Here is a 24,520-nt window from a genome sequence, read left to right as displayed (position 1 = left end):
TGCAGGGAGGGAGGGAATCGGATTGGGGGGGGGGAGAGGAGATCGAGTTGAAGCTGGGGGAGGGAAGGAGGAAGAGAGAGGAGAGAAAGAGATGGTCCTGGGGCATGAAGGGAGAGAGAGAGAAACGAAGATAATTTGGGCTCCTATTCCTACTCCTACTTCTCCTCCTCTGGGCTCAGACCCCCTCCAAAGCTGTGGTACATATTCAATGGCTGGCTGTGGTAGCTGAAGTCCCATTAAACAGAGAAATCTGCTGCATGAATCTTCCCCCTTCCTCCTCGTATTACCTCAGGAGCAGAGAAGTTAGCAGCATGCCTCCAGCCACAGAAACTTGTACTCCTTAAGCATGCATAGATTGCCCATGAACTGAGCATGCTCGGGGAGTTCTGGCATCGGTGGTTGGGGGGCACCCCACACTTCCTTGGTCTTGAGGCAGCACAAGGAGGAAGAAGGCAGCTTTGGGAATGGATTTCTATGATTAGTGGGGCTTTGGCTTCCCCACCAGCAAAAGTATAATACCTAAAATGGAGTAGAGGGAGAAGAAATGCATGGCCTCTCCTATGCCTCCCCCCCAAAAAAAAATGTACTATGCCCTGCCTTAATTGCTCAATTAATCGTGACTAAAAATTTCAATAAAATTGTAGTCCTAGTTAGAGAAAGCATGTAATATTGATGAAACACAGGAATGTGGAAGATGTTGGCATGTAAAAAAGCATTCAACCTACTCAATGTGCCATTCATATCTACTTCAATAGGCCCTAATCAACTTCTGCCCAGCCCCTACAGTCCTGTTTTTTGTCTGTCTTATCTTCTTTCACCTCTCCTGTTTTCTCTTTAATTCTATGCATGTTATCTGTTTAACATTCAGGGATGGAGGTGAGGTCTCTGCCATCTGTGCATATGACATTCTTGAAATCCACCGTGCTCTCAATGGACCTTTCAAAGTCTTCAAACGCGACTGTGAGAAATGGTCGATAGTAATGGACAGTGATGTACCCACCCCACGACCAGGATCAGTAAGTGTTGGGGGGGGAGGGTTTAATGTTGATGGGAGAGGCTATATAGTACTTCTGCTTATGAGAGGTAGAGGAGACTTGATAAAGTAAGATCCTCTGAGGGAAGCTAAACACTGGAGCCCTTGTATGAAGATTTGTATGAAGCAAAAATAGTCTACAAAAATGTGGAGCAGGTATATGTCTTCTTTTATCAAATCTCAAAATTTTATTTTTATTTTCATTCCTTATTTGAATTTATTGACTGATTCTGTCTCACAAAAATATTCTAATCTTGTTATAAATGTATCAGAGAGTGGAAAGACCTCAGGTTTTTATAACCCAATTCACTATAGAGCAGCCGGAGCTGATCCATTCAGTGGGTGTTACTATAATCATAGGTCAACCACCTCTTCCATGTATAAATATATGATCAATTAAAATTGTGGGATATCAAAAAATTGTAATTATCCAACATGGGGAACTTATCTGTGAATAACTCTTCTGATTGAACTCCTTATCTCTGATCCCATCTGGGCCCATTTCACCCTTAGCATCCACATGTAGCCCTATTCCAAAAATTGTCAATTATATACCTATCACATTAAACCATAATCAGCCAACATACACATAACATACTCAAACACATAAAAACTATACCAAAACTAGCACACTCCAGAAGACTGGAAAAAGTACATTGCCAATAAATTATGTCTTATTCTTTAAGCACCAATAGCCTCCCACAAAGAACCTTAAACGGACAAACATTCAACCCCAATCACACACCACATCACTGACAAAATAAACCTACTTTTATATTATATTTATATTTATAACAAGATTAGAATATTTTTGTGAGACAGAATCAGTCAATATATTTAAATAAGGTAACAAGATTAGAATATTTTTGTGAGACAGAATCAGTCAATATATTTAAATAAGGAATGAATATAAGAATAAAATTTTGAAGATATATATTGTCTGTAATTTTGATTGTATGAAGCAACATATGCTTCAGAATGGCCATTGTTGGGAAGGGGAGAGCTGTAGTGTGTGAAGAATAATTGCATTTTTTATACCTGACTTGTTTATTTGCAGTGTGTCACAGAGTCTATGAAGGCAACGGGCATCCAGTCCTCTCTGAATCTTCCTGACCGTGTTCTGACTTTTGTCCGAGATCATCCTCTCATGGATCAGAATGTGCATCCTCTACGGAACCAGCCGATGCTCGTGAAACTGGACACACAGTACCGCAAAATTTCTGTGCGAAAGGTCAAGAGCGTATCTGGCAAGGAATATGAAGTCTTGTACCTGGGCACAGGTGAGATATAGTGACAGTATAATTCACTGTACTTGGGACACTCTAGAGATACATGAGCAGGAAAACGTACTGCCCTTTCTGGGACTTGTGAGCAGTACAGTCTTATGAATTATTAGTAGTTTATAGGTGCGCTCAACTATTGAACCTTTTCTACAACAGTTCTTCCTTTCCAGTCTAGTTTTGAATGCGCCCCTGAATGCCAGAAGTGGCTATTGCGGAACTTTAGAAGCTGATTTTTGGCACTCTGGCCCTGATGCTCAAAAGTTTACCATGGAAGTAAGACTACTTGTAGCCTTATTTGCAAGGTAGCTTAGCCTCTGATGCACAAAAGGATTCCCAGGGACTTTTTCCGGTTTCAGTAGCAGCCACCGAGAATTCTGTGCAAATGCTCTACAAGGAGCTCATTAATATTAAAATGAGCACTTCTTGTAATGCACAACAGGGAGCGCCCACCTCTTCCCGGGCAAAAATTTTCCGTCAGGTCTGGAGCTGTCGGTAGCTTGAATTTTGAGCTGTTTGTGCTTGCTTTATGTGGGTGAGTGTCCTGCGCCTAACAGCTACATCCTGACCATAGGCGCAGGACACACAAAACACGCACAACAGCTATATCCAAATCGAAAAAAGAAAGACTTCTGCCAGCTAAATCTTTGACTGTAACTGCAAAGTGGTGGTGTTTTATTTCCCCCTGGCTGCTGCTTGTTGAAGGTAGAAGCTCCAGCGATCACAACAGCCCTGCACTCTCTGGGCCTACACACAAGAGCTGCACCTACCGCTCAGCTTTTTTTGTGCAGGTGCCAGGCAGAGGTCCTCCTCTTTTCATTGCAGTATTCAACACAAATAATGTGCATATAATTTGCATACTATTTGTGCTCAGCATCACCCAGCAAATGGAAATCGTTCCCAACCTGGGTTGCCAGATCTCTGTGCATCCTGCCCTCAGAAACCTAGAATCATCCATTTTATTATGTCAGCTGCACTGAGGTGTTTAATGCGTTCAACTTTTTCTTGGGAACCAGTGCAGTCATTCTGAGAAAGTGCAGGATGATGCTGTGAGACCTGTGAGAGCACATTTCCAGAAAAAAAGGTCACTGTGATTTTCCTAGTGATGGTTATGCACTGGGAATGTGGTTTTCAATTTTTTGTTTGTATACATCCTCTATAATAAAACCTTAAGCGTGCATGCGCACTTAGGGTTTTGTGATCCCTGCCACCGTGGTGTCTGCCTCCGTGCCGAATTCGATTTCCGAACACGGAGGCAAGGAGAATACTCCCCCCTCCTGCCCTCAATCACCAACCGCTGCTACCGCTGTTGCTACTGCTCCTAAGCAGCCAGCTATAGCGAACTTCGCAGGCTGCTCTCCACCTCAGCAACACGTTCCCTCTGATGCAATCCCGTGCGTCAGAGGGAACGTGCTACCGAGGTGGAGAGTGGCCTGCAAGGTTCGCTACAGCCGGCCGGCGATCCTCAGCAGGCTGCTTTGAAGAGGAGCAGCAGCGGCGGCAGCAATTCATGCCGGTGGGCCAGAAGACAGCAGGAAGCCGGGATGGAGGGGAGGGTAAGAACGGGAGCAATAAAGGCAGGCAGGGGGCCAGGGTGAGAGGGAAAGGGGGCTGTTTTGGGGGGAGGGGTGTGCTGGGGGGCAGACAGCAATCATGCTTTGCTCTGGTAGGGGGGTGGAAACAGAAGGGAGCAACGGAGCAGGCAGGCATAGCATAACAGGGGGCCAGGGGGAGAGGGAAAGAGGAATGACAGACAGACAGGGGGGCCAGAGAGACAGACAGAAAGGAAGACGGACAGACAGACAGCATTCAAGGAGAGAGAGACAAAAAAAAAAAAAGACAGACAGACAGTGGCCAAGGAGAGAGAGAGAAAGAAATAAAGAAAGACAGACACACACATTTATTCTAGCACCCGTTAATGTAACTGGCCTAAAGACAAGTGTGCTAATAAAACAAAATTAAATAAAAAAAAATGTCTTCCCCAGTATGCCTCTACTTTTCACAGAGATAAAAGGAACAATATGTTGCTGGTCTATATAAAGGAATTTAGAAAGAAAACTCAATCTGTTTAGATAAGAAGGTCTGCTTTAATTAAAAGCTTGGACAGAATATGCCAGCTGATGATTGAAAAGGTTAAATTGTGAGTCAGGGTTGGAGTAACGCATAATAACCATGTTACTTTAGAATACATGGCCACTCCAAAAGACACCTTTTCAAAGAGCATTGGAGATGCACTTGAAAAGAGCCTACAAGATGGTGATGCTTTAGTAGTCCTCTGGGAATTTGATGTATGATTTAGGGCTATGATCAAATGATATCAGAACATTTACAAAGATAGTCACAAACCTGGGATGGCAATAGCTGAGCTACTCTTTAACTTGCTGATTATAAAGCAACAAAGTTAACAGCAGATATGACCTATAGTATGACTCATTCTCTCTCCTTCAATATGCCCTGTAGAGCAGGAGTTAAACTAAACATAGACTTTTCAGTTAGATTAAACATAGAAATATGATGGCAGATAAAGGCCGTATGGCCCATCCAGTCTGCCCTTCCACACCATCCACTATCTCTTCTTCTCCCTAAGAGATCCCACATGCCTGTCTTATGCTATCTTAAATTCATTTCCACCACCTCCACCAGGAGACTATTCCACGCATCTACCACCCTTTCTGTAAAGAAGTATTTTCTTACATTACTTCTGAGCCTATCACCTCTTAACTTCATCCTATGTCCTCTCCTTCCAGAGTTTTCCTTCATTTGAAAAAGACTCTCCTATTATACATTAACACCACGGGGATATTTAAACATATCTATCATATCCCCTGTAACCCATCTTTCTTTCAGCGTATACCTCTTAAGTTCTCTAAGTCTGTCCCCATATGATTTATGACAAAGACCACTAACCAATTTTGTAGTAGCCCTGTAGACTGACTCCATCCTACTTATATCTTTTTGAAGGTGTGATTTCCAAAATTGCATGGAGTATTCCAAATGGGGCCTCACCAGAGACATATACAACGGCATTATCACCTCCCTTTTCCTTTCTGGCCATTCCTCTCCTTATGCACCCAAGCATCTACTTGGCTTTGACAATCGCCTTTTCTACCTATTTTGCTACCTTGAGATCATCAAGCACAATCACCCTCAAGTCCCGCTGTTCTTCTGCGTACAGAAGTTCCTTGCCTCCTATACTATACTGTTCTCCTGAATTTTTGCAGCCACCTGAATTTTTTTAGCATTAAAACTTAGTTGCCAGTTGCCTGACCATTCTTCAAGCTTTGGCAGATCCTGTCTCATGTTATTCACATCCTCCGGTGTGTCTACCCTATTACAGAACTTGGTATCAACTGCAAAAAGAGCCAATTGCTAAGAATAAATTTTGAAGATGTAAATTGATTTGATGCTCAGCTTGAAAAGGAGGTGGATGAAATAGAGAGCCCTCTCATCACAGGGTAAATCTGAACCCAGGCAAGAGTGTATCTAGCAAGACATTATCAAGTCTTGAACCTGGACACAAGTGGAGTACAAGAATATACTGTATAATGTACTATACTTGGGACACTCAAGAGATATGTTATCATTATCTCCCTCTCTGATTCTCCTGCACATCTTGGGCAGCCCAGCCTAATGATTCTGTGGGCTGGCACCAACCACTGTGAAAGCCTGACGAGGATGTAATGAAAGCAGTTAGCTTTACAGGGTTTAAAAAAGGTTTGATTAATTTCCTAAAAGAAAGTCTATAAGCCATTATTTCTAGGGTAAGCAGCATAAAATCTGTTTTACTCTTTTGGGATCTTACCAAGTACTTGTGACCTGGATTGGCAACTGTTGAAAACAAGGTATTGGATTTGATGGACCTTCAGTCTGTCCCACTTCCAGTATGGCAACTCTTACTTATGAGGACTAGTGGAGAAGTGAAAGTACGCACCTGCAAGTGAGACACCTAGTGAGACACCTGCAATGAAGGAGAAATCATGTTTTTATTTGTTTGTTTTTTTACCAGATTCATACATGTAATCTCAGATACAATCTACCATATTTTTGAGGCTATGGAGATTATGCAGTGAATATGAAGACATTGAATTTCAAGCTACAGATAACACTTTCAGGTTCATCAATAAAGGATATTTAAAAAAAAGTGTATAATGGCAGGATATGAAAGTTAGGCAGACCAATAGAGCTAAATTATTAGAGGACCAAACTAAGTACATATATTGAAAGTTTCTAATCTGTGAGAAAGCATTGGTGTATTCTCCAAAACCATGAATGTTAAGGATAAATCATTTACAATTGCTTATATAAGAGGTATTTGAATGGAAAGAGAAAGGGAATAGGACTTGTATTCTGCCTTTTTGTGGTTGCACATTCAAAGTGGAGATTAAGTGATTTGTCCAGGGTCGAAGATAGTCGCTTCAGCATTATCGGACAATAAATCTATCAGTCAGATAAGATTTGGATTCCAAAGCAGCAGGTGTTCAGTGTATACTAACTTACATAGGGTGAACAAACATAGTGATACTATTACCACAAAAGTGTGTATGCTCAGACATTTATCAGAATTGCCATACTGGGACAGATCGAAGGTCCATCAAGCCCAATATCCTGTTTCCAACAGTGGCCAACCCAGGTCCCAAGTACCTAGCTAGATCCCAAGTAGTAAAACAGATTTTCTTTAGCTTATCCTAGGAATGAGCAGTGGATTTCCCAGAAGCCATCTCAATAATGGCCCATGGACTTCTCTTTTAGGAAATTATCCAAGCCTTTTTTAAACCACACTAAGTTAACTGATTTCACCACATTCTCTGGCAATGAATTCCAGAGTTTTAATTACACATTGTGTGAAAAAATATTTTCTCCAGTTTGTTTTAAATCTACTACTTAGTAGCTTCATCGCGTGCAGAGAATATGAAGATAGTATTTCACATCTACCCTTTCCACTCCACTCAGTATTTTATAGACCTTTTTCATATCACCCCTGAGCCGTCTCTTCTCCAAGCTGAAGAGAACTAGCTGCTTTAGCCTTTCCTCTTAGGGAAGTCATTCCAAATCTTTTATCATTTTCATCGCCCTTCTCGGTACCTTTTCTAATTCCACTATATCTTTTTTGAGATACGGTGACCAGAACTGTACACAGTATTCAAGTTGCGGCCGTACCATATAGTGATACAAGGGCATTATAACATTTTCATCTTTGTTTTCCATTCTTTTTCTGATGATTCCTAACATTCTATTTGCTTTCTTAGCCACCACTGCACATTGAGCTGAGGGTTTTAACATATCCTCAACAGTGACACCTAGATCCTTTCCCTGGACAGTGATTAAGACCTACCCCAAAAATAAGCCCTAGTCGCTGGCAGCAGCGCTTCCCCCCACCCCGCCGCACATACCCCTTCCCCCCCCCCACTGACCCCTTCCATCTCTCCTCCACCAACCACAAGACTGAAATACCTTGTAACAAATGGCAACATCGGCAGAAATCTAGACAGGCTGCTTCGCAGTCTTCTTTCACCCAGGCGTTCCTCTGCTACATCACTGATGATGTCATCAGCAACATGGCACAAAGATCGCCTGGGTGAAGGCCACGAAGCAGCCTGTCTAGATTGCTGCCAACGTTGCTGTTTGTTACAAGGTATTTAGATCTCGTGGTTGGCGGGGGAGAGATGGAAGGGTCAGCGGGGGGGGGGAGCGGGATGGGGAGGGAGGGATAGAAGCTGCAAGGGTTCTGCTGCACAATGGATGGGTTCTGCTGCACAATGGGAGGGAGGGATAGAAAGATAATGCACAAGGGGATGGGTGAGAGGGGAGGAAAGATGCTACACATGTGGGGGATAAAAAGGAAATAGGAAGAATTGGAGGAGAGGAAGGGAGAGATGGAGAGAGAATTGGAGGAGAGATGATCATTGTACATGAAAAAGTAAGACCTACCCTGAAAATAAGACTTTGTGCCTTTTTTGGGCCCCAAATTAATATAAGACAGTGTCTTATTTTCGGGAAAACACAGTAGTTGCCCACAAATTGAGAAATATAAACAAGGGGTGATACTTGAAACAATTCACAAGAATGAGCGATAAAGGGACGTATGTTGAAATGCAAAAATCACTCAATTGTTGTGCTTATAAATGAAGCTGTGCAGATGATATAGATGAGTCTACACAAATTATTATGCTCAGAATCATGGAGGGGGGGTGCTGGGGATGACATGATGTCTACTCTCTACATGCGATGATTGGGCAGTGAGGTGGTTGGTTCTGGGGTCATCCCCAGCACCCCCTCCATGATTCTGAGCATAATAATTTGTGTAGACTTATCTATATCATCTGCACAGCTTCATTTATAAGCACAACAATTGAGTGATTTTTGCATTTCAACACAAATTGAGAAAGGCACCTTTTATCATGTATCTATACCGGTGCTCATCTTTTGTATGTTTGCAAAAGTTGCCATTGAAAGTCCAAATCTTTTATTACATTATGGAGTCAATTCTGTAAATTGCCACACAGATGCATGCACCACCTATGTGCATCATAGGCATCAGTAATTGATAGTTATGTGTGAATGTGCATTAAGTTCTATCATTCTGTAAATTAATGCCTAAGCACTAATACAGCCAGACAAATTCATAGAAGGGAAAACAAAGACTCTCTTTATTAACTCAAAAACCCAGAGTCCTATTACTTCACAGGGCTGGGCATACAAGGAACAGTCTCTTTGTTCAATAAACAAAAGTCCTGGGATGGACCTGTGGCTGACAGGATCCAAGACAGTCTGTGGCTTGTGACTGCCATGCCCCAAACAGTCTTGCCCCAGCCATACCTCAGAAAAAGGTTTTTTAGTATTTGGCAAAAGCAGAATAACGGTTGTAGTCAAGGCATGTACTGGAATCGCGTCTTCCTTAACCCAGCTCTGAACTTGCCTTTTATATTTCCTGGCAGCTGCTTCCCTTACTCTATCCTACCCATGTCACTTCCCCCTAGGGTGGAGCTACATAAGCCTCTGGCAATGTGAGGAAGTATCCAGCAGGGGAAGTGGATAACATCCTATAGACTTCCTCACAAGGATGTATGCATAGGCAGAGCATGAGCAGGCCATGGACATGTCTCCAAGTAACCTGCATAAGTTTTCACTTGTCACATGCAGGCATGCCCATTTATACCTGGTTCTAAATGTCATTTGCACCTATGCCAACTTAACACTAGCATTCTATAGTGCATCTTGGTTCACAGATGCCCATTGCTTGGCATTGGTGCACCAATTTATAGATCTGCCTCCTATTTGTTTGACAAATCCTATTAGCTTTAATCCTACGGGTCTTTTAATCCTATGAGTTCTCTCTGCTTCTTCAGAAATTGCATTGAGTATTGTATTTTCCTTTTATATATTCTTTCTAAGAAATTGTAGTTCTCCCCCTTTTTTTCCCCAATGTTTCCATGTCATAAGTATGTTTGTTTAGTTGGTGTTTGTCTAATTATTTAAAATGTTTGTCTCCCAGTTATTTTAAATCACTATGTACAACGCTTTGTACCTTTTGGATAAGTGTTTTATCAAAATTAAAATAAACTATGAAACTATGAGTGTGTGAGTGGGGTGGCAGAGAGAAATCCCTGAGGCAGCCAGTTTGATTTTCTTTTGTTCTATGACAATTTTAAGAGTCAAATTTAATGTTTATTTGTTCAGTAAAATTTTACATTATGACACTGGAAGCATTGTTTTGCATCATTGCCCTCACCAGTTTTGCTGTCTACCTATCTTTGTTTCATCAATGTGCAGTATCATGCCATTGATCTTCATCAACATTGTTTGGGGGAGGGGGGTTTGTTCTCTTACCTTGCTATCCTTTTAGTGTTTTTAGATTGGAATTATTTGCCAAGTTCTGGCACTGTGCCCATGTGTGATTTTCCTCGGATACCATCTATATTTTATGACCATCCTCCCATTATGTTTTTATTTAGTTCTCTCTCTATATTTACTGCTGCATCAGGGCTTTCATAGTAGCAGCTTCCTCAAGTTCTCAGGAGAGTTGCAGCAGCTAGTGTCCCATTCAGTTGCTGGGATGAGAAACGATGTTGAGTGGACACTTCCAAGTTGATTTTGCAGCATATTCAGCTAACTGGTGACAACTTTTTGGAGCAACTGCACTTCTCCCTCCGTATTCGCAGTGATAGCGGATTAACATACCCGTGAATACAGAAAAACCGTGAATAACTTTTTATATTGTTCACGGGTTTTTTGTAACAACCATCATTAAAATAATGAAATTGCGAATAAGCCTGAGTATCTGTCTTCTTACTACAACCGCGTAGGGCCTGCGAACCCACACCTTTCTACCCCCCTCATTCCCTATGCAGAAACTTACTGTGGTTGCCACACTGTCCCAGCTGTAGGGTGATGATTTCCCGAGGCATTGCACTGCTTGAGACTCAGCACAACGCCAACCAAATTCTCCTCACACTCACTAATAGCACTGAAAAGCTCTTGTCCAGCTCTAGAAGGCGCTCAATTGTCAACACTCTTCAGAGCATTCGCAATCGTCATCTTGAAGCCTCACTCTGTCACCCTATGTGGACTTCCGAGATGCGTTGATAGCGGAGGAGCAGGGAGAAAAGGGAAGGCAGGTGAAAAACGATATGAGAGGGGGAAGGGGTGATCCTATTCCTCCTGGGGTTTATTTATTTTTTTATCTGGTGTTGTGCTGCAGATTGTAAATAACCCATAACTGGTAAGGGAGTGGTGTGGAGCCTTATCCCGTAGATTTTGTGCTTAAAGCGTTTTCTTTTATATATTGTTGCAACGCCTTGATGGGGGAGACCTAAGGGATTAACTCGTGCTGGTGGCGATTTTATAGCTGTACCGACACTCTGGATTTTATTTGCCTTCTGGAAATTAAAATCAGTTTGCGATAGCCTAGCTTTCAGTTCCTTGTATATTTCATTTCATGAGCCAAATAGACTACTGTAATTTCATCTATGCTGGTCTTCTGAACTTAAAAATTAAGAGACTCCCGACACTCCCAAACACTGCTCCGCCACAAAGCATATAGATAATGCCTCTCCAAGTTCTCCAGAGGTTACATTGACTGTCTATTCATTATAGAATGCAATTTAAAATTCTTCCTCTGACTCGTTAGGCCATTCAAACAGGTCTCTCATTATTTGGTGAAACTAGCAGTTCTCTATACTTCAAATTTTTCATCCATAAATAACATAACATAAATTTTTATTTATATACCGCAAAAGCCTTTCGGTTCTATGCAGTTTACAAAAGAGATGAGCTGACCATTGTCAGTGAGCTACAATAAATATGCTACTCTAACCAAAGCAGGCATACAAATGATGCTATTCAGAAGAGCACTTTCTACTTTATGGCTCCATCCATTTATATGGAATACTCTCCCACTGGTCATTAGGTCCAAACAATCACTGAAGAAATTTAAAGACCTTGTTTAAAACCCATTTCTTTTAGCGATATCTTCCGTTAATTATAACTGGGCTTCTCTCGGGGGACGGTTGAACTGTACTTCAGCTTATGTAATGGAATTAATGCTCCTTGTATGTCTTATCTTTCCTGTCAATTTATGGCGCTCTTTTTCTTAAATCCATTGTACATCACACACGTTAAAAAAAGTGATTCAGCAAATTTTAAACTTAAGCATAGTTGTTCTTTCAAGTCTACCACTTCTGTCCACAAGTTAAAGGCTCACACTGCCACTGGCTTTTAAGTACATATAATTTGCCTTTGGTTTAGCCACCCATCTATTTATCCCAATTTGACTTTGTACTCCCCAGCATCCCGTGTATACATGTCAACTGCACTTGCCCACTTATCTACATATTAAAATATTTTGTGCAGACATTGTTAGTTTTATATCTGTTCTACCCCCATGTGTTGAAGTGTGCATTTAATATTGCTTTTTAACATATGTGCATTGCCTGTAACAGCTTGCTGACACTCCTGGCTGCTGGGCTGATATGATTTTTTTTTTTTTTTATATTATTATTCCCTACTGCTTTCTTTGTCCGAGCAGCAACAAACTCTATGCTGTAGCAATCACATGGCTGTAGAAAGCACTTCCATTAAGGTTTTCTAGCTTTAGTGCTGCTAGTCTCTAAAGTACAGCATTACCCCCTAACAAGTGTTGAAAGCACTCCCTAGTCCTTGGAATGTGTTGGTAGTGTTGGCAGGGCCAGATTAAAGGGTAGGCCCAACAGGCACGTTGTCTTCTGGTTCCTGCTTACATGCAGGGCCTGTGTTAGGAAGGGCAAACAGGGCAGCTGCCCTGTGGCCCAGCATATCTCACCTATTTCCCAGCATAGCCTGACATTGCCCCCTCTTTCCCACTCACCCTCCAATCTACAAAATCCATCTGGGGAGAAGGGGAAGAGATGCTGGGATATAGAGCTCTTGTGATCAGCAATGATGCCCTGCTCCTGATGAAGCTTTCATTTCTAAGTGAAACTGAGGCGCTCCGTTGAGCATTTACTAACAACTTTACTCGATCTGTTTGGCATATCGGATTGTTTCCATCTGGTTCATCTGTTGGACTGAGTATTTTCTACATTTTGCAGCTAAGTGAACTTCTACTGTTTGGGTAACATAAATCAGTTTTGGGGGGGTTGTTCCTTTTTTGTATTTAAGAAGGACTTTCAAAATATGGCTTTATATAAAAAAAAAGTAGAAAAGTTCCTTAAAAATACAAATTTAGAAAATTAGTTTAAAGGGAGTTTTCAATATGAATAAGGGGGAGGTTTTTCTGACCAATGATGGCTACAAGTATGTGATCAATCAGTACATGAATGCTATTTGGCTTGGCAGTTCTGTTTCACTGAGCTCTTGAAGTCTTTTCCTCCACCTAAGATAATTGTTACTCTCTTTTATTTTCTATTCTGATTGTGGTATTGGAGCTCACAGTTTTTCTATATATATTTTTTTGTTTTCCATTAATTTTTGAGTGGCTTGCTTTAAGCACTGCGCCACACTCTCCCTATTAAGCCTGTCATTTGTATTTTACTGACATTCATCATATTTCTGTATGAACTGCACCTGTTGTACACTGTGTGTAAATATCTTAGAAATAAAAATATAGAAGCATGATGGCAGATGAAGGCCAAAAGGTCCATCCAGTCTGCCCATCTGCAGCATCTACCATCTCCTCTCCCTAAAAGATCCCATGTGCTTGTCCTATGCTTTCTTGAATTCAGACACAGTCTTTGTCTCTACCACCTCTATCAGGAGACTATTCCGTGCATCTTCCAACCTTTGTGTAAAAAAGAATTTCCTTAGATTACTCCTAAACCTCTTTTTTCCTCCAATGTATATATATTGAGATCTTCTGACCTCGTACACCTTATGACTTAGACCAGTGTTCTTCAACCACCGGTCCATAGACCAGTGCCGGTCCACAGAAATTTCCTGCCAGTCCACAGGGCCAGCATGTGCATCAGGCCCAAAACAGTGTTCTTCAACCGCCGGTCCACGGTGCGATCGATGTGGCGTTATCTTCAAGCCAGCTCCCTCTTCCTCACTGATTCAGTGCACAAAGCCATGGGCAGCGGCTCCTACGCGAGTCCTGCGCCTGAACCGGAAGTCAGAGGGAAGGCTTCAAGATGAGGCACGGGACGTGCAAGGTGCAATTAGTACTATTATGGGGGTGGGGTCTGGGGTGGACATTGGGTAGAGATAGGCGGGGCCTGGCCCACGACTTAGCCCAGTGTCCTTCAACCGCCGGTCCACGGACCGATGCCGGTCCATAGAATAATTCTTTTATTTCTGCTGGTCCTAGGTGTAAAAAAGTTGAAAACCACTGACTTAGACCATTAACCATTTTAGTTGCCCTCCTCTGGGCCAACTAATCCTGTTTATATCTTTTTCAAGATGTAGTCTCCAGAATTGTACACAATATTCTAAATGAGGTCTCACCAGAGTCTTATACAAGGGCGCCAATACCTCCTTTTTTCTATTGGTCATTCCTCTCCCTATGCACCCGAGCATTCTTCTAGCTTTTGCCATTGCTTTTTCAACCTGTTTGGCCACATTAAGATCATTGCATACTATCACACCCAAGTCTTCTTGCGTGCACAAAAGTTCTTCACCCCCTAAACTGTACCATTCCCTTGAGTTTCTGCAGCCCAAATTTATTAGATTGCATTTCTTAGCATTAAGTCTTAGCTTCCAAATTTTAGATCATTCCTCAAACTTCACTAGATTCTTCCTCATGTTATCCATACCATCAGAGGTATCTACCCTATTGCAGATTTTGGTATCATCTGCAAAGAAGCAAATCTTACCCGACAGCCCTTCAGCAATATCGCTTACAGAAATGTTAAAAGAACAGGCCCAAGAACTGAACCTTGTGGCACACAACTGGTAACATCCTTTTCCTCAGAGTGATCTCCATTGACCACTACCCTCTGTTGCCTTCCACTCAGCCAGTTCCTGACCCATTCCATTACTTTGGAACCCATACCAAGTGCACTCGGTTTATTTATTAGACACCTGTGTGGAACACTGTCAAAGGCTTTTTCTAAAATCTAAATTCTCCAGTCATCCAGTCAAAGAAACTGATCAGATTGGTTTTCATAAAGGCAGTTAATAAGTCCCAATAAATAAATACCAGTTGGAGGCTCTCAAAACCTTTTCTAGTACAGTTCTGTTCTTTCCTATTGTGGTTCTAATCGATTCCTTCTGTTCCTAGTCATCCGTTTTGTCATCCCTGTCTTTTTGTTAATAATTACAGTATTGTGTTGTGTGTTAACTTGTATTTTTACTCCATTATTGCCAGCTGTACACCGCTTAGAAGTCTGGTTAGGTGGTTTAACAAATTTTTAATAAACTTGATTAATTATTTGAAAAGCAAATGTGTAATGAAATATGAAGAAGAGAATTTTTGAAGAATTGGAATAATTTATTTTTTGATACGGCAATATAACAGCATAATATAATGAAGGTAATTTCATAAGAGGACACCTACTTAGGTGCTGTTTTACAAAGAAACATCAGAAGAGATGTGCAATAATTATCCCACGGGGTTTGGCTTTCCAAGGTGCTGGTTCAGTTTAAAGATGGGATTTCTGTGCTTGGTGTCTGCTCATTTTGTTAAGTCATATACTGGTTTGTCTAATACAACTAACTTAAAAGGCAAGCTAGTGTTAAATGCATCTACCCTTGGAGGTGTATCTATTATATGTATGGACCTTCAGACAGCAAATCGGGTATATACCACCAGTTGCTTAATGCTTCATCGGTCCAACCTTTATTAATTCAATGAATGAAGACAGCACAGGCTCACTATAAGCTAAGTGATGGTCTGTTATTGAAAAAATAATAGGTTTTATATATATAAAAAAATACATTACTAAAAAAATAGCATTTAGATAAATAGGAGAGTGATTCATTGAATTAATAAAGATTGGACTGACGAAAGATTAAGCAACTGGTGGTATATACCCGATTGCTGTCATACATATAATAGATGCACCTCCAAGGATAGATGTTAACACTAGCTTGTCTTTTAAGTTAGTTGTTTTAGACAAACCAGTATATGACTTGTCAGACTGAACAACAATGGCTTGTTGATCACATGCTCATTTTGTTAGACATTTGCTTTCACCAATGTGGTTTTCTAGTTTTTCCTGTTCTTAGATATAACGCTAAGATATTTAAATTTTTAATTCTAATCTGGTCTGTAGACCTGAGGCTCTTCTCAATCAGGGTGGGGGATTCTAGTAAATTCATCCATCAGTTGATGAAGACAGAACACTAATTTACAGTTTACTCATGGATCATTAAAGAAGACATCCTGGCAGTTTATAGTGGAATGGGTTAAAAAAGATAAATGGAAAAAAAAAAAGTGATAACCTACAAATTACAAAAGACATACAATACACAAGAGTGTTACAGGAGGGTAAGATCTAATTTACAGTCCTTCTTGCTAGAAGGGTTTAGGGAAAAATATGGAGGAAAATTTATGTGTAAATTGCTGCTGGGGGAATGCCTGGGTAAGAAGAAAAATTGTAAGTGCCTTCTTAAATTTCAGTGGGAATTAGATGTGGGTAATCATTCCCCTTTGCCTTCTCTTAAAGCCAGAGGACACCTACAGAAGGCAGTGAAGATTGGGTTGAAAACTTTGATCCTGGAAGATCTACCCCTGTTTGCAGAGGCTCAGCCCATTCACAAACTTCAGCTACATGAGGTAAGAGACAGAGAGCTCATTTTAATGGTAATGAAGATCCTCCACAGCATCTATCCAGAATACAGCTGTTCAAATCTTTTCTTATGCTACCAGATTTGATTGCATTTCTCCCTTACTCATTCAACATTACTGACTTCCTCTTGCTCCCAAAGTGCTCTATACTGGCACTCCTTATCTTTCTTCCTCAATTATTCCCACACAACTTCTAGAGCTCTCCATTCTCTTATCCGTGTCTCTGGATTCCCCCTCTATAACAGGCCCACTATGAAGCTACAAGGACCCAAGCATTTTTCTGGTAAGCCTCCTCCCTCTAGAATGGTCTCTTTTCAACAGTATGATTAGAGTCTTTCTTATGGGCATTCAGCTTTCTCCTAAGAACTCATGTATTTGAGAAAGCCTTTTGTATTCGCCTGAAAGATGATATCTGCCCGAGGGTCCTTCTTATTATTCTCTCCCTTTCGTATTGTAATTGGTGATCCTGTCTTTTTTTCCCCCATTTTATCTAATTTGTTTTATTTGTACACCACTTAATCTCCCAGAAAAAAGGCAGTATATTTAACCCCCCCCACCAAAAAACAGCAACCATTAACCATACACCATAAATGAGTAAGAAAAGTGAGAACAAATCACTATGAAGCTTTTATATATACTGTAGATACACAATATGTAAAACCTTCAGTATGTGCAGCTTTTCACCACAGTGTGCCCTGTTGTAGTACCAGATGGAACAATCTTGGTTTCTGCTTAAGAGTAGAGCCACTCAGACTAACAAAATGGTGCACACCTCTGGGGTCATCCTCAGTCCTAACAGATTGGGGAATAACTATATGCATCTGGTCCATAATATTACAAAACATATATTTAGTCTTGTGTTTTGTAAATCCTGGAGGTAATACAGTGGGATGGAAGGGGAGGGATGGCATGGAGGCCATATTGTGTACTTGTTGAGAGGCTTTACAACATGAGAGTTGAAGGGGGAGAGGTTGCAGTTGTTGAGGGTAGGATACAATAGGGTGCAAAGAGTTTGCTGGACTGCAGTTATAGAGAGAGAACCTGTATGAGGTGCGGGTACTAGAGCACAATTTGAATGTGAATTGTTAGGGACAAATTGATTGCCCTCCATCTTGTTGGTATCCCACACAAAAGCACTATTTGAGAAGTTTTCAATTTTTTATTCTGTTGGAGAGTAGGATATTCTTCTTCAAAGTGGGGTTTTGTGCATTAACGTTCACGTAGCATGTCTCAACAAGTGGTGGGTGCTGTGTTGCCATGGCAGTGGAAAATTTCACCCTGGCATTCAAGATTTTCTTGCCCTTCTCCAGCTACTACTGCTGATGCTGTAGTCCCCAGTTCTTTCTTGCTTGGCAATACCTGGCTCTCAGTGAGTTAGAGCCACATTGTGGCAAAATGCCAGGTTGATCTCGTAAGACTTGAGACCATGAGGTCAGTGTGTTTGGGTACCAGATGGCTGAAGCTCACTGATTACCATGTGGTACAGAACCAGTAAGAAAAAAGTGCTCTGGGAATGGCAGCAGGAGCACAGTAAGCATGGTGAGGAGTCCCTGGGGCTTACATTCTCTGATGTGCTGAGGTGGCTGGTGTGAGAGGATGGGGCTGGAGTGAACAGGTTGTTTTTGGTAAGCAGGATGCAAATGTAGTGAGCCTCTAATGAATTTTTAGTCATTCTTTTTTATTTTTAAAAAGATGATGCTGTAGAAGTCTGAGGAGGTGAATTACATGGTTAAGAGGGAGTAACTCTTCCTGCTTGGGCATTGTCATTGTAACTGAGGGCACGTTTTAGAATTCTAGGCCCTGTATGAAAGATGAGTGGGGTAAGATGCTCGGGTAGAGGCTAACTGACTTTTTCCACTATTTTCTCCAGAATTGGATTTTTGTTGGCTCCTCTTCTGAAGTAACCCAAGTGAACATGAGCAACTGTGAGAGACACAGGAGCTGTGAGCAGTGTATCCTTGCTCGGGATCCCTCCTGTGCCTGGAGTATGACACAGAGTGCCTGCATAGAGCATCATGGAGAGTCCGGGTAAGAGAAAGGCCAAGGAAAAGTTGCTAGGAGGGCAGAGGTGGCAGGATAGGAAGTTGGGCACACAAAGCTTGGATCCTTCCTCCCAGCACTGCTTATCAGAACAGTTTTTTTAATCTCTTTGTTACTTCTTTCAGATTACTCCAAGATATTGAAGATGCAAATGCCTTGGGCCTGTGCATCAAAGTAAAAGGTAAGCTGGTACCCTCAGCAGTGTGTTTATACTGGGTTGGGTTTTAAAAAAAAATAATTATTGTTATTAAATCTTGTGACATGAAAAAACAAAACACAAAGCTGTGTGAAAATCTTGCCAGTGGTGCTCAGAGTAGAGAATGATACATCCCCATCCCCGCAGGAACTCATGATACGTCCCCGTGAGTTTTGGCGCTGTCCCTGCCCCATTCCTGTAAGCTCTGCCTTTAAACCACACAAGCCTCGAACACTTATGATTTTAAAGTGTTTGAAGCTTGTGCAGATGAGGACGGATCTTGCAGGAATCGGGATGGGAAAATGAGTTTCTGCGGAGACAGGGAAAAATTTGTCCCTGTGTCATTTGTTAGCTCAGAGTGATTTGATTGTGTGAGTCCTGTGATTTTTTTTTTTTTCCCATAACAAAAGATTGAGAACACTATCTTGTGGAGGTTTGTTTAGCAAGTCTTCTGATGTTTCTTGGTTTGTCCTTATGAGGTCCTAATTCTGTTGCTTTCTTCATTTTTTATAGCTGAACCAGATGTGATGGAAATGCCAGTAGTGTTAGGAGCTCGTGTAGTGCTTCCCTGCATCCCCCCGTCTTCCTGGTGCTCCTGTGAATGGACAAAACCTTCTACCGATAACTCTGGTTATGTTTGTCGCAGTGATGGGCTAGAGTTCACAGTGGCAGAGAACAACTTGGGAAAGTATGAATGCCACTGCGCAGAGAATGGAATTGGGGGCTTGGTGGCTGCCTACAGTGTGGTGGGAGGCAGTGGTACTACCGGTTCCCAAGGAGCAGCAGCAGCTCCTCGCTCTTACACCATCTTGTCAAGCATCATCTTCTTTTTGTTTGGTTTATTGAGTGGTGTGTTCCTTTTCTACATCTGTGGACGGAGAATGGAGCGGAGAAACCTGATGAACAAGGCCAAGAGTGGGCTGGACCTAATACAGTCAAATACCACCAGTTGCAGCCATGAGCCTCACACCCCTAGTTCTCCGGAAGATGAGCGCCACCCGTTGGCAGCAGACAAGAAAAACGGGGGCCTTAATGGCTATTCCCATTATTATATCTCAGATTTTGACAAGGATCAAGCTAGGATCTTCTTGGCAGGAGCGCCAATTGCCAAATGCGATGAGACTTCCATCTAGCTGCTATGTCTGACTCGGTCATGTTTGCACCTCAGCCTCAGCTCTTCATTTTGTTATGTTTTTCTTTACAGGCCCACCTGCTTTATAACTTCTGCTGCTGCCTGAGCATTTAAAATCATTTTTGGGTGAGCTCTGGAAGAGGCAAGTCCTATCTTCTCTGCCCCCAGGAGAACGGTAGTCTTACGCAAGCTTCACATTTGAAGCAACTGAGGAATAAATAAGGATTTACTCATCCGTCGTGTGTTCTCTCGCTCTGGAGATGTCAGAATGATTCCACTCCTTTTATGGCGGGTGGGCAAGAATAAAGAAATAAAACTGTTTCCCTTATGGAAATGCTTAACAGGTTAAAGAAAAAGAAAACTGTCAGCTTTGATTGCTGCATCCCATTTTATGCAAGTAAGCTTTGTTTATTAAAGCCAATTCAGCAGCATCTTATCTACACCGGTCTCAGGTGGCATCGTGTGAATAGTGGTTGTGTGCCAGCCATTATGACCTCTATGGTCCTGTTAGAAACGTCACAGGAACTGCATTTTGGAAAAAAATTATCGGGGTAGCCACTCATCTACCCCTAATATTGATATGAAGGAGAAAGTTTCTTGACATTTCAGAGATCAGATTCTTGGGTTGCTTCTTCAACCTCCAATTGACTCTATAAAATATGTTTATGTATATATATATATAATTAGGTTGATAGAACTGTTTGAGTGCATGCTGAGTATTTGTACTGATGTATTTTTCTCCATCTTCTCTGGTCCACACTGGGTCTTGCCTGAGATTGCAACTCATGGTTGCCCTACCAAAGATGATTGAGTGCAGCCTATGCTTTCAGAAGCTAAAAGCAAAAGCAAGTATATGCACCCCATGTCTTCCGGTGTAGGCCATTTTGCTGTGTGATATTAGGTGTAATTTTGTTCTGAAAGTTCTAATGGTCCCCCTTTGAAGAACAGCCTTCTGTCAGCTTGTTCTTACTGAATGAGGACAGAGTGAATAATAAAAAAAATCAGTTGACATGACAACAGATTTGGGGGTGGGGAGAGTAACTGGATGGTAATATGTAAGTAAGAGATCCCTTGCTTGCATTTCATTACTATTGGGAATAGAAAGTCCAGGTTTGAACTATTATGATGGCAGACAAGAATCTCTTCAGGAGTAGAAGAGCCTTCTCTCTCACTCGGAGACATGCATGAAAGGACCTATTGATTTGGAATGTAAAAAGGCAGTTGACAGGCTGTACAAAACCTGTATAGTGAGAGACACTATACTGTATCTGTGAACTAAGGTCTGAAAATGTTGGGAGAGCGATGGGAAGCGAGACCCTCTTGAACTTGACAGCATAACTTTGGCTCCTTTACCCTGCTTTGAAAGTTACACAGCAAAGTGAAATACAATCAGGGAAGATTTCATCTGCTACTTTTTATTAGATCCTACAAGGAAAGGACTGGCCAAAAAAACAGGAATCCTTTCAAAACCATGCAGGCCCATAAAAGATAGTATGGTCTGGCAGCTCTCATGAACCACAAAGCAGGGTGACTTCTTTAACCTCTGGAGAATGTTTCTTGGCCCAACCCCTTCACTTCAGATGGGAAATAGATGTTTCCTGCTTGCTGCCATTCCTATACTCTGTCCACAGTGTCTTACAGCATGGGAAAAAGTGAAACTAGGTTCAGTGCTCTTGTATCCTACTGGGCTTTTATTTTTTAATATGTTCATAACTATTTTGTCAGTTGTTAATGTTACTGTTCTGGTTCATTTGATGGTGTTTATATTATGTAGATGTGTGTGTATATATGTAGATGTGTGTGTGTATGTATATATATATATATATATATATATATATATGTAATATTGTATGTATGTGTGTATATATATATAATATGTATGTGAAGTTTTTCAGTCTGAACTTTGGCTAAGTTAAGTTAGGAAAAGAATGTAATTAGAACCAGCTCGCTCTGAACTACTGCAGAGTCTTCAGCTTGGATGTTAATAATAAACGCAAGTGTGCTGCATGAGTAGGACACGAGAGAAAGTGGTACAAGAGGACCCTCTATCACAAACTCCGTTAACACTCAGTGGGAGTGATCCGGATGACACACCCACTGTGGGAAACCGGCATGCACACAGTCCCAGTAGCCACATACATTTCCAGCATATCCTGGAAATACTCCTGTGAGAGAGACGCCAAATTATGGTAGCAATCGCAGAACCTTTATTACCCTTACTGTGAAAAAAATGCTGCCCTCCATTTTCACCTGGAATTAACAGTTTATGGCTTCCTGTTTAAAACAGTTGCTTGTACCCTAAAAATTCCGGATCTAAGATCTCTATACAGTTTTCCTTACAGTTATTTCTTAATTCACGTTTTACTAAAATGAGTGTTAGTCTATCATCTTGGATTGGAAAAACCTTTGTAAAACTTTTAGAAGTTGCATTCTATGAAAGGGAAGCTATTCCAGAAAGAAATGTACCAGCATTTACATATATACTTAACAGGTGAATTCTGTAAATGGCGCCAGAAGTTAGGGGCCTAACTTACCCCCTTTTACTAAGCTGTGGTATAGTTTCTAAAGTGGCTCGGGGCGCTAAATCCTGCGATTCTGCTCCGACACTCATAGAATTCCTATGAGTGTCAGAGCAGCGTCCAGAGCATTTAGGCCCAAATTCTGTAACCAGCGCCTAAAGTTAGGCACCTCTTTCGGAGACGCCCACCTAGATAGGTGCCTGTCTAAATTGAATAACAAGCTCAATTAAGCTTTTTAATTAGCACCTATCAAGAAAGCGCGATTCTGTAACAAGGCGCCTCTAAAAATTTAGGCGGCCTTCAAAAAAATAGGCGCTATGCATGTTAGCCTTGGGCGTGGCTATATGTTAGGCGCTTTCTTACAGAATCGCTGCTCTTAAGCGTGTTTAAGCGCTCGCATAGGCGCCTAACTTTTAGTTGTGCCTAGAGCTGGCCTATTTATTGGGCGTCTCCAAAATAGGTGCTGCTCAGCGCGATTCACTAAACAGCACCCAATTTTACTTGAATTGCGCCTAACTTTTGGGCGCTTCTTATAGAATTTGCCCTTTAGTGCTCCAGGCTGTGGTAGAAACCTCTATCACGACTTAGTTTAAAAAAAAAAAAGGGTGGGGGGGTGGGTGGGGTTTAGTTAGTAAATTGGCTTCAAAAACCAGCTTTAACAATCTTATAATTGAAAAAAATTAAAATTTAATTGGGAGATAGGCACCTTTCTCCTTAGGCGCAATTCTACAAAAGATAAAAGGTGCCTGTTGCGTGGCATTTAACATCAAAGTGAGCATGTTTAGGGGTAGAGAAAGGCTTAGGCGCCACTAAATGTGATTTTCTAAAGGACTTAGGCACCTATAATATAATATAGGCCTTTAAAACCTGGGCCTACATTACAGGCGCCTAAATTTTAAGTTAGGTGTGATTCTGTAATGGGCGCCTAAGTGTGACTGACATGTAATAGTCACCTATCATTTTTAAGCGCCAGTTACAGAATCTGGCCCTTAATGTCTAATTCTAGGAGGCTCCTTATAGAATTATGTCCTTAGAACAACTGGTAGGATTTTGTTCATTTACGGCCTAGTTCAATAAGTGGCACTAAAAATTGCACAAGAAATTTGGGTGTGTGCTCAGATTCTGTGCGCAATTTAATGAAGAGCAAGCCAATTTGTAGGTGCCGAGATCTGCAAGGTTCCAAAAAGGGGGCATAGCAATGAGAGGTCATGGGTGAATCGGGGGTGTTCCCACATTATAGAATAAGGGTAATCTGTGCCTAATTTAGGCATAAGGATTTACACCAGGGTTTAATTAGCGTAAATCCTTGTGCCTAAAGTTAGAAAGTGCTTAGTCATGTCAATTTTTGTCACCATTTGTAGAATTCAGTCCTTAGTGCCAAAACTGACTGTTTTCAGGCACGATGTGCTAAACAAAGCAGAGTGCTCATTTTGATTTCAAGCAGTATGATTGGCTGGTACACAAGGGAAGTCACCAGAAGTGTTCCATTTCACAAAGGTCCAAGCATTTGTGTTGGTGACTTTTTGAAAATATTAAGCATGAAAAGACCCTAAAAAATTGTTTATAATGCAGTGCTTTCGAAGTTTATTCCTATATGATCCTACTTTAATACAGGCACTTCCCCAGTTACAGACACCCGACTTAAGTATGACTCATACTTAACGCAGTTGTGGCTTCATTTGATTTCACTGAGCAGTATTTCAAGTGGCATAAACTCCTTCATTTCTCCTGTAATAGATTCAGGAATGATGCACGGTCACATTAAGAATAGTGTGTGGTTGTGCGCATGCTGTGCCTTAGAAAGAACAATGGTAGGGACAGCTGGTCCTTTTGTTAGCTGGGAGCAGAGGTAAGCAGCAAGATTTTTAAAATCGACATGTTCTGAGTTACATACAGATCCGACTTAAAAACAGCTTTAAAAATGTAACTCGTTCTAAACTCAGGGGCTGCCTGTACTTAAAAATTCACGTGTCCCCCAGGTAATTCATAAAATAAGACCTCCGCTCCTTCATCCAATCCTCCTCAGCCCACCTATCTAAAGCAAGAAGGCAATGGCAGCAGTCAGCACGTGTCATTATGAGCTCATAGACCCCCAGTAAATCTGCATGGGTTTCTAGTTT

The 24,520-nt window shown here is 41.4% G+C and overlaps 1 protein-coding gene across 1 annotated transcript in view; it reads left to right on the top strand.

Annotated features, from left to right (window-relative positions):
- SEMA4F (ssemaphorin 4F) overlaps positions 1 to 22,883 on the top strand; it is a 204,129-nt gene extending 181,246 nt beyond the window's left edge. Inside the window, exons 9-14 of the mRNA XM_033955328.1 lie at positions 869 to 1,016; positions 2,091 to 2,313; positions 16,392 to 16,501; positions 18,384 to 18,541; positions 18,679 to 18,734; positions 19,263 to 22,883. Coding sequence (XP_033811219.1) covers positions 869 to 1,016; positions 2,091 to 2,313; positions 16,392 to 16,501; positions 18,384 to 18,541; positions 18,679 to 18,734; positions 19,263 to 19,882 — 1,315 coding nt within the window. The 3' untranslated portion in view covers positions 19,883 to 22,883. The remainder of the gene's footprint in view (positions 1 to 868; positions 1,017 to 2,090; positions 2,314 to 16,391; positions 16,502 to 18,383; positions 18,542 to 18,678; positions 18,735 to 19,262) is intronic.
- The last annotated feature ends 1,637 nt before the right edge of the window (positions 22,884 to 24,520 follow it).

The sequence above is a fragment of the Geotrypetes seraphini genome, chromosome 1, assembly GCF_902459505.1.
Source record: "Geotrypetes seraphini chromosome 1, aGeoSer1.1, whole genome shotgun sequence".
Classification (NCBI taxonomy): Eukaryota; Metazoa; Chordata; class Amphibia; order Gymnophiona; family Dermophiidae; genus Geotrypetes; species Geotrypetes seraphini.
Note: the sequence above shows the minus strand (reverse complement) of the source record. Positions and strands in the feature narration are given on the sequence as shown.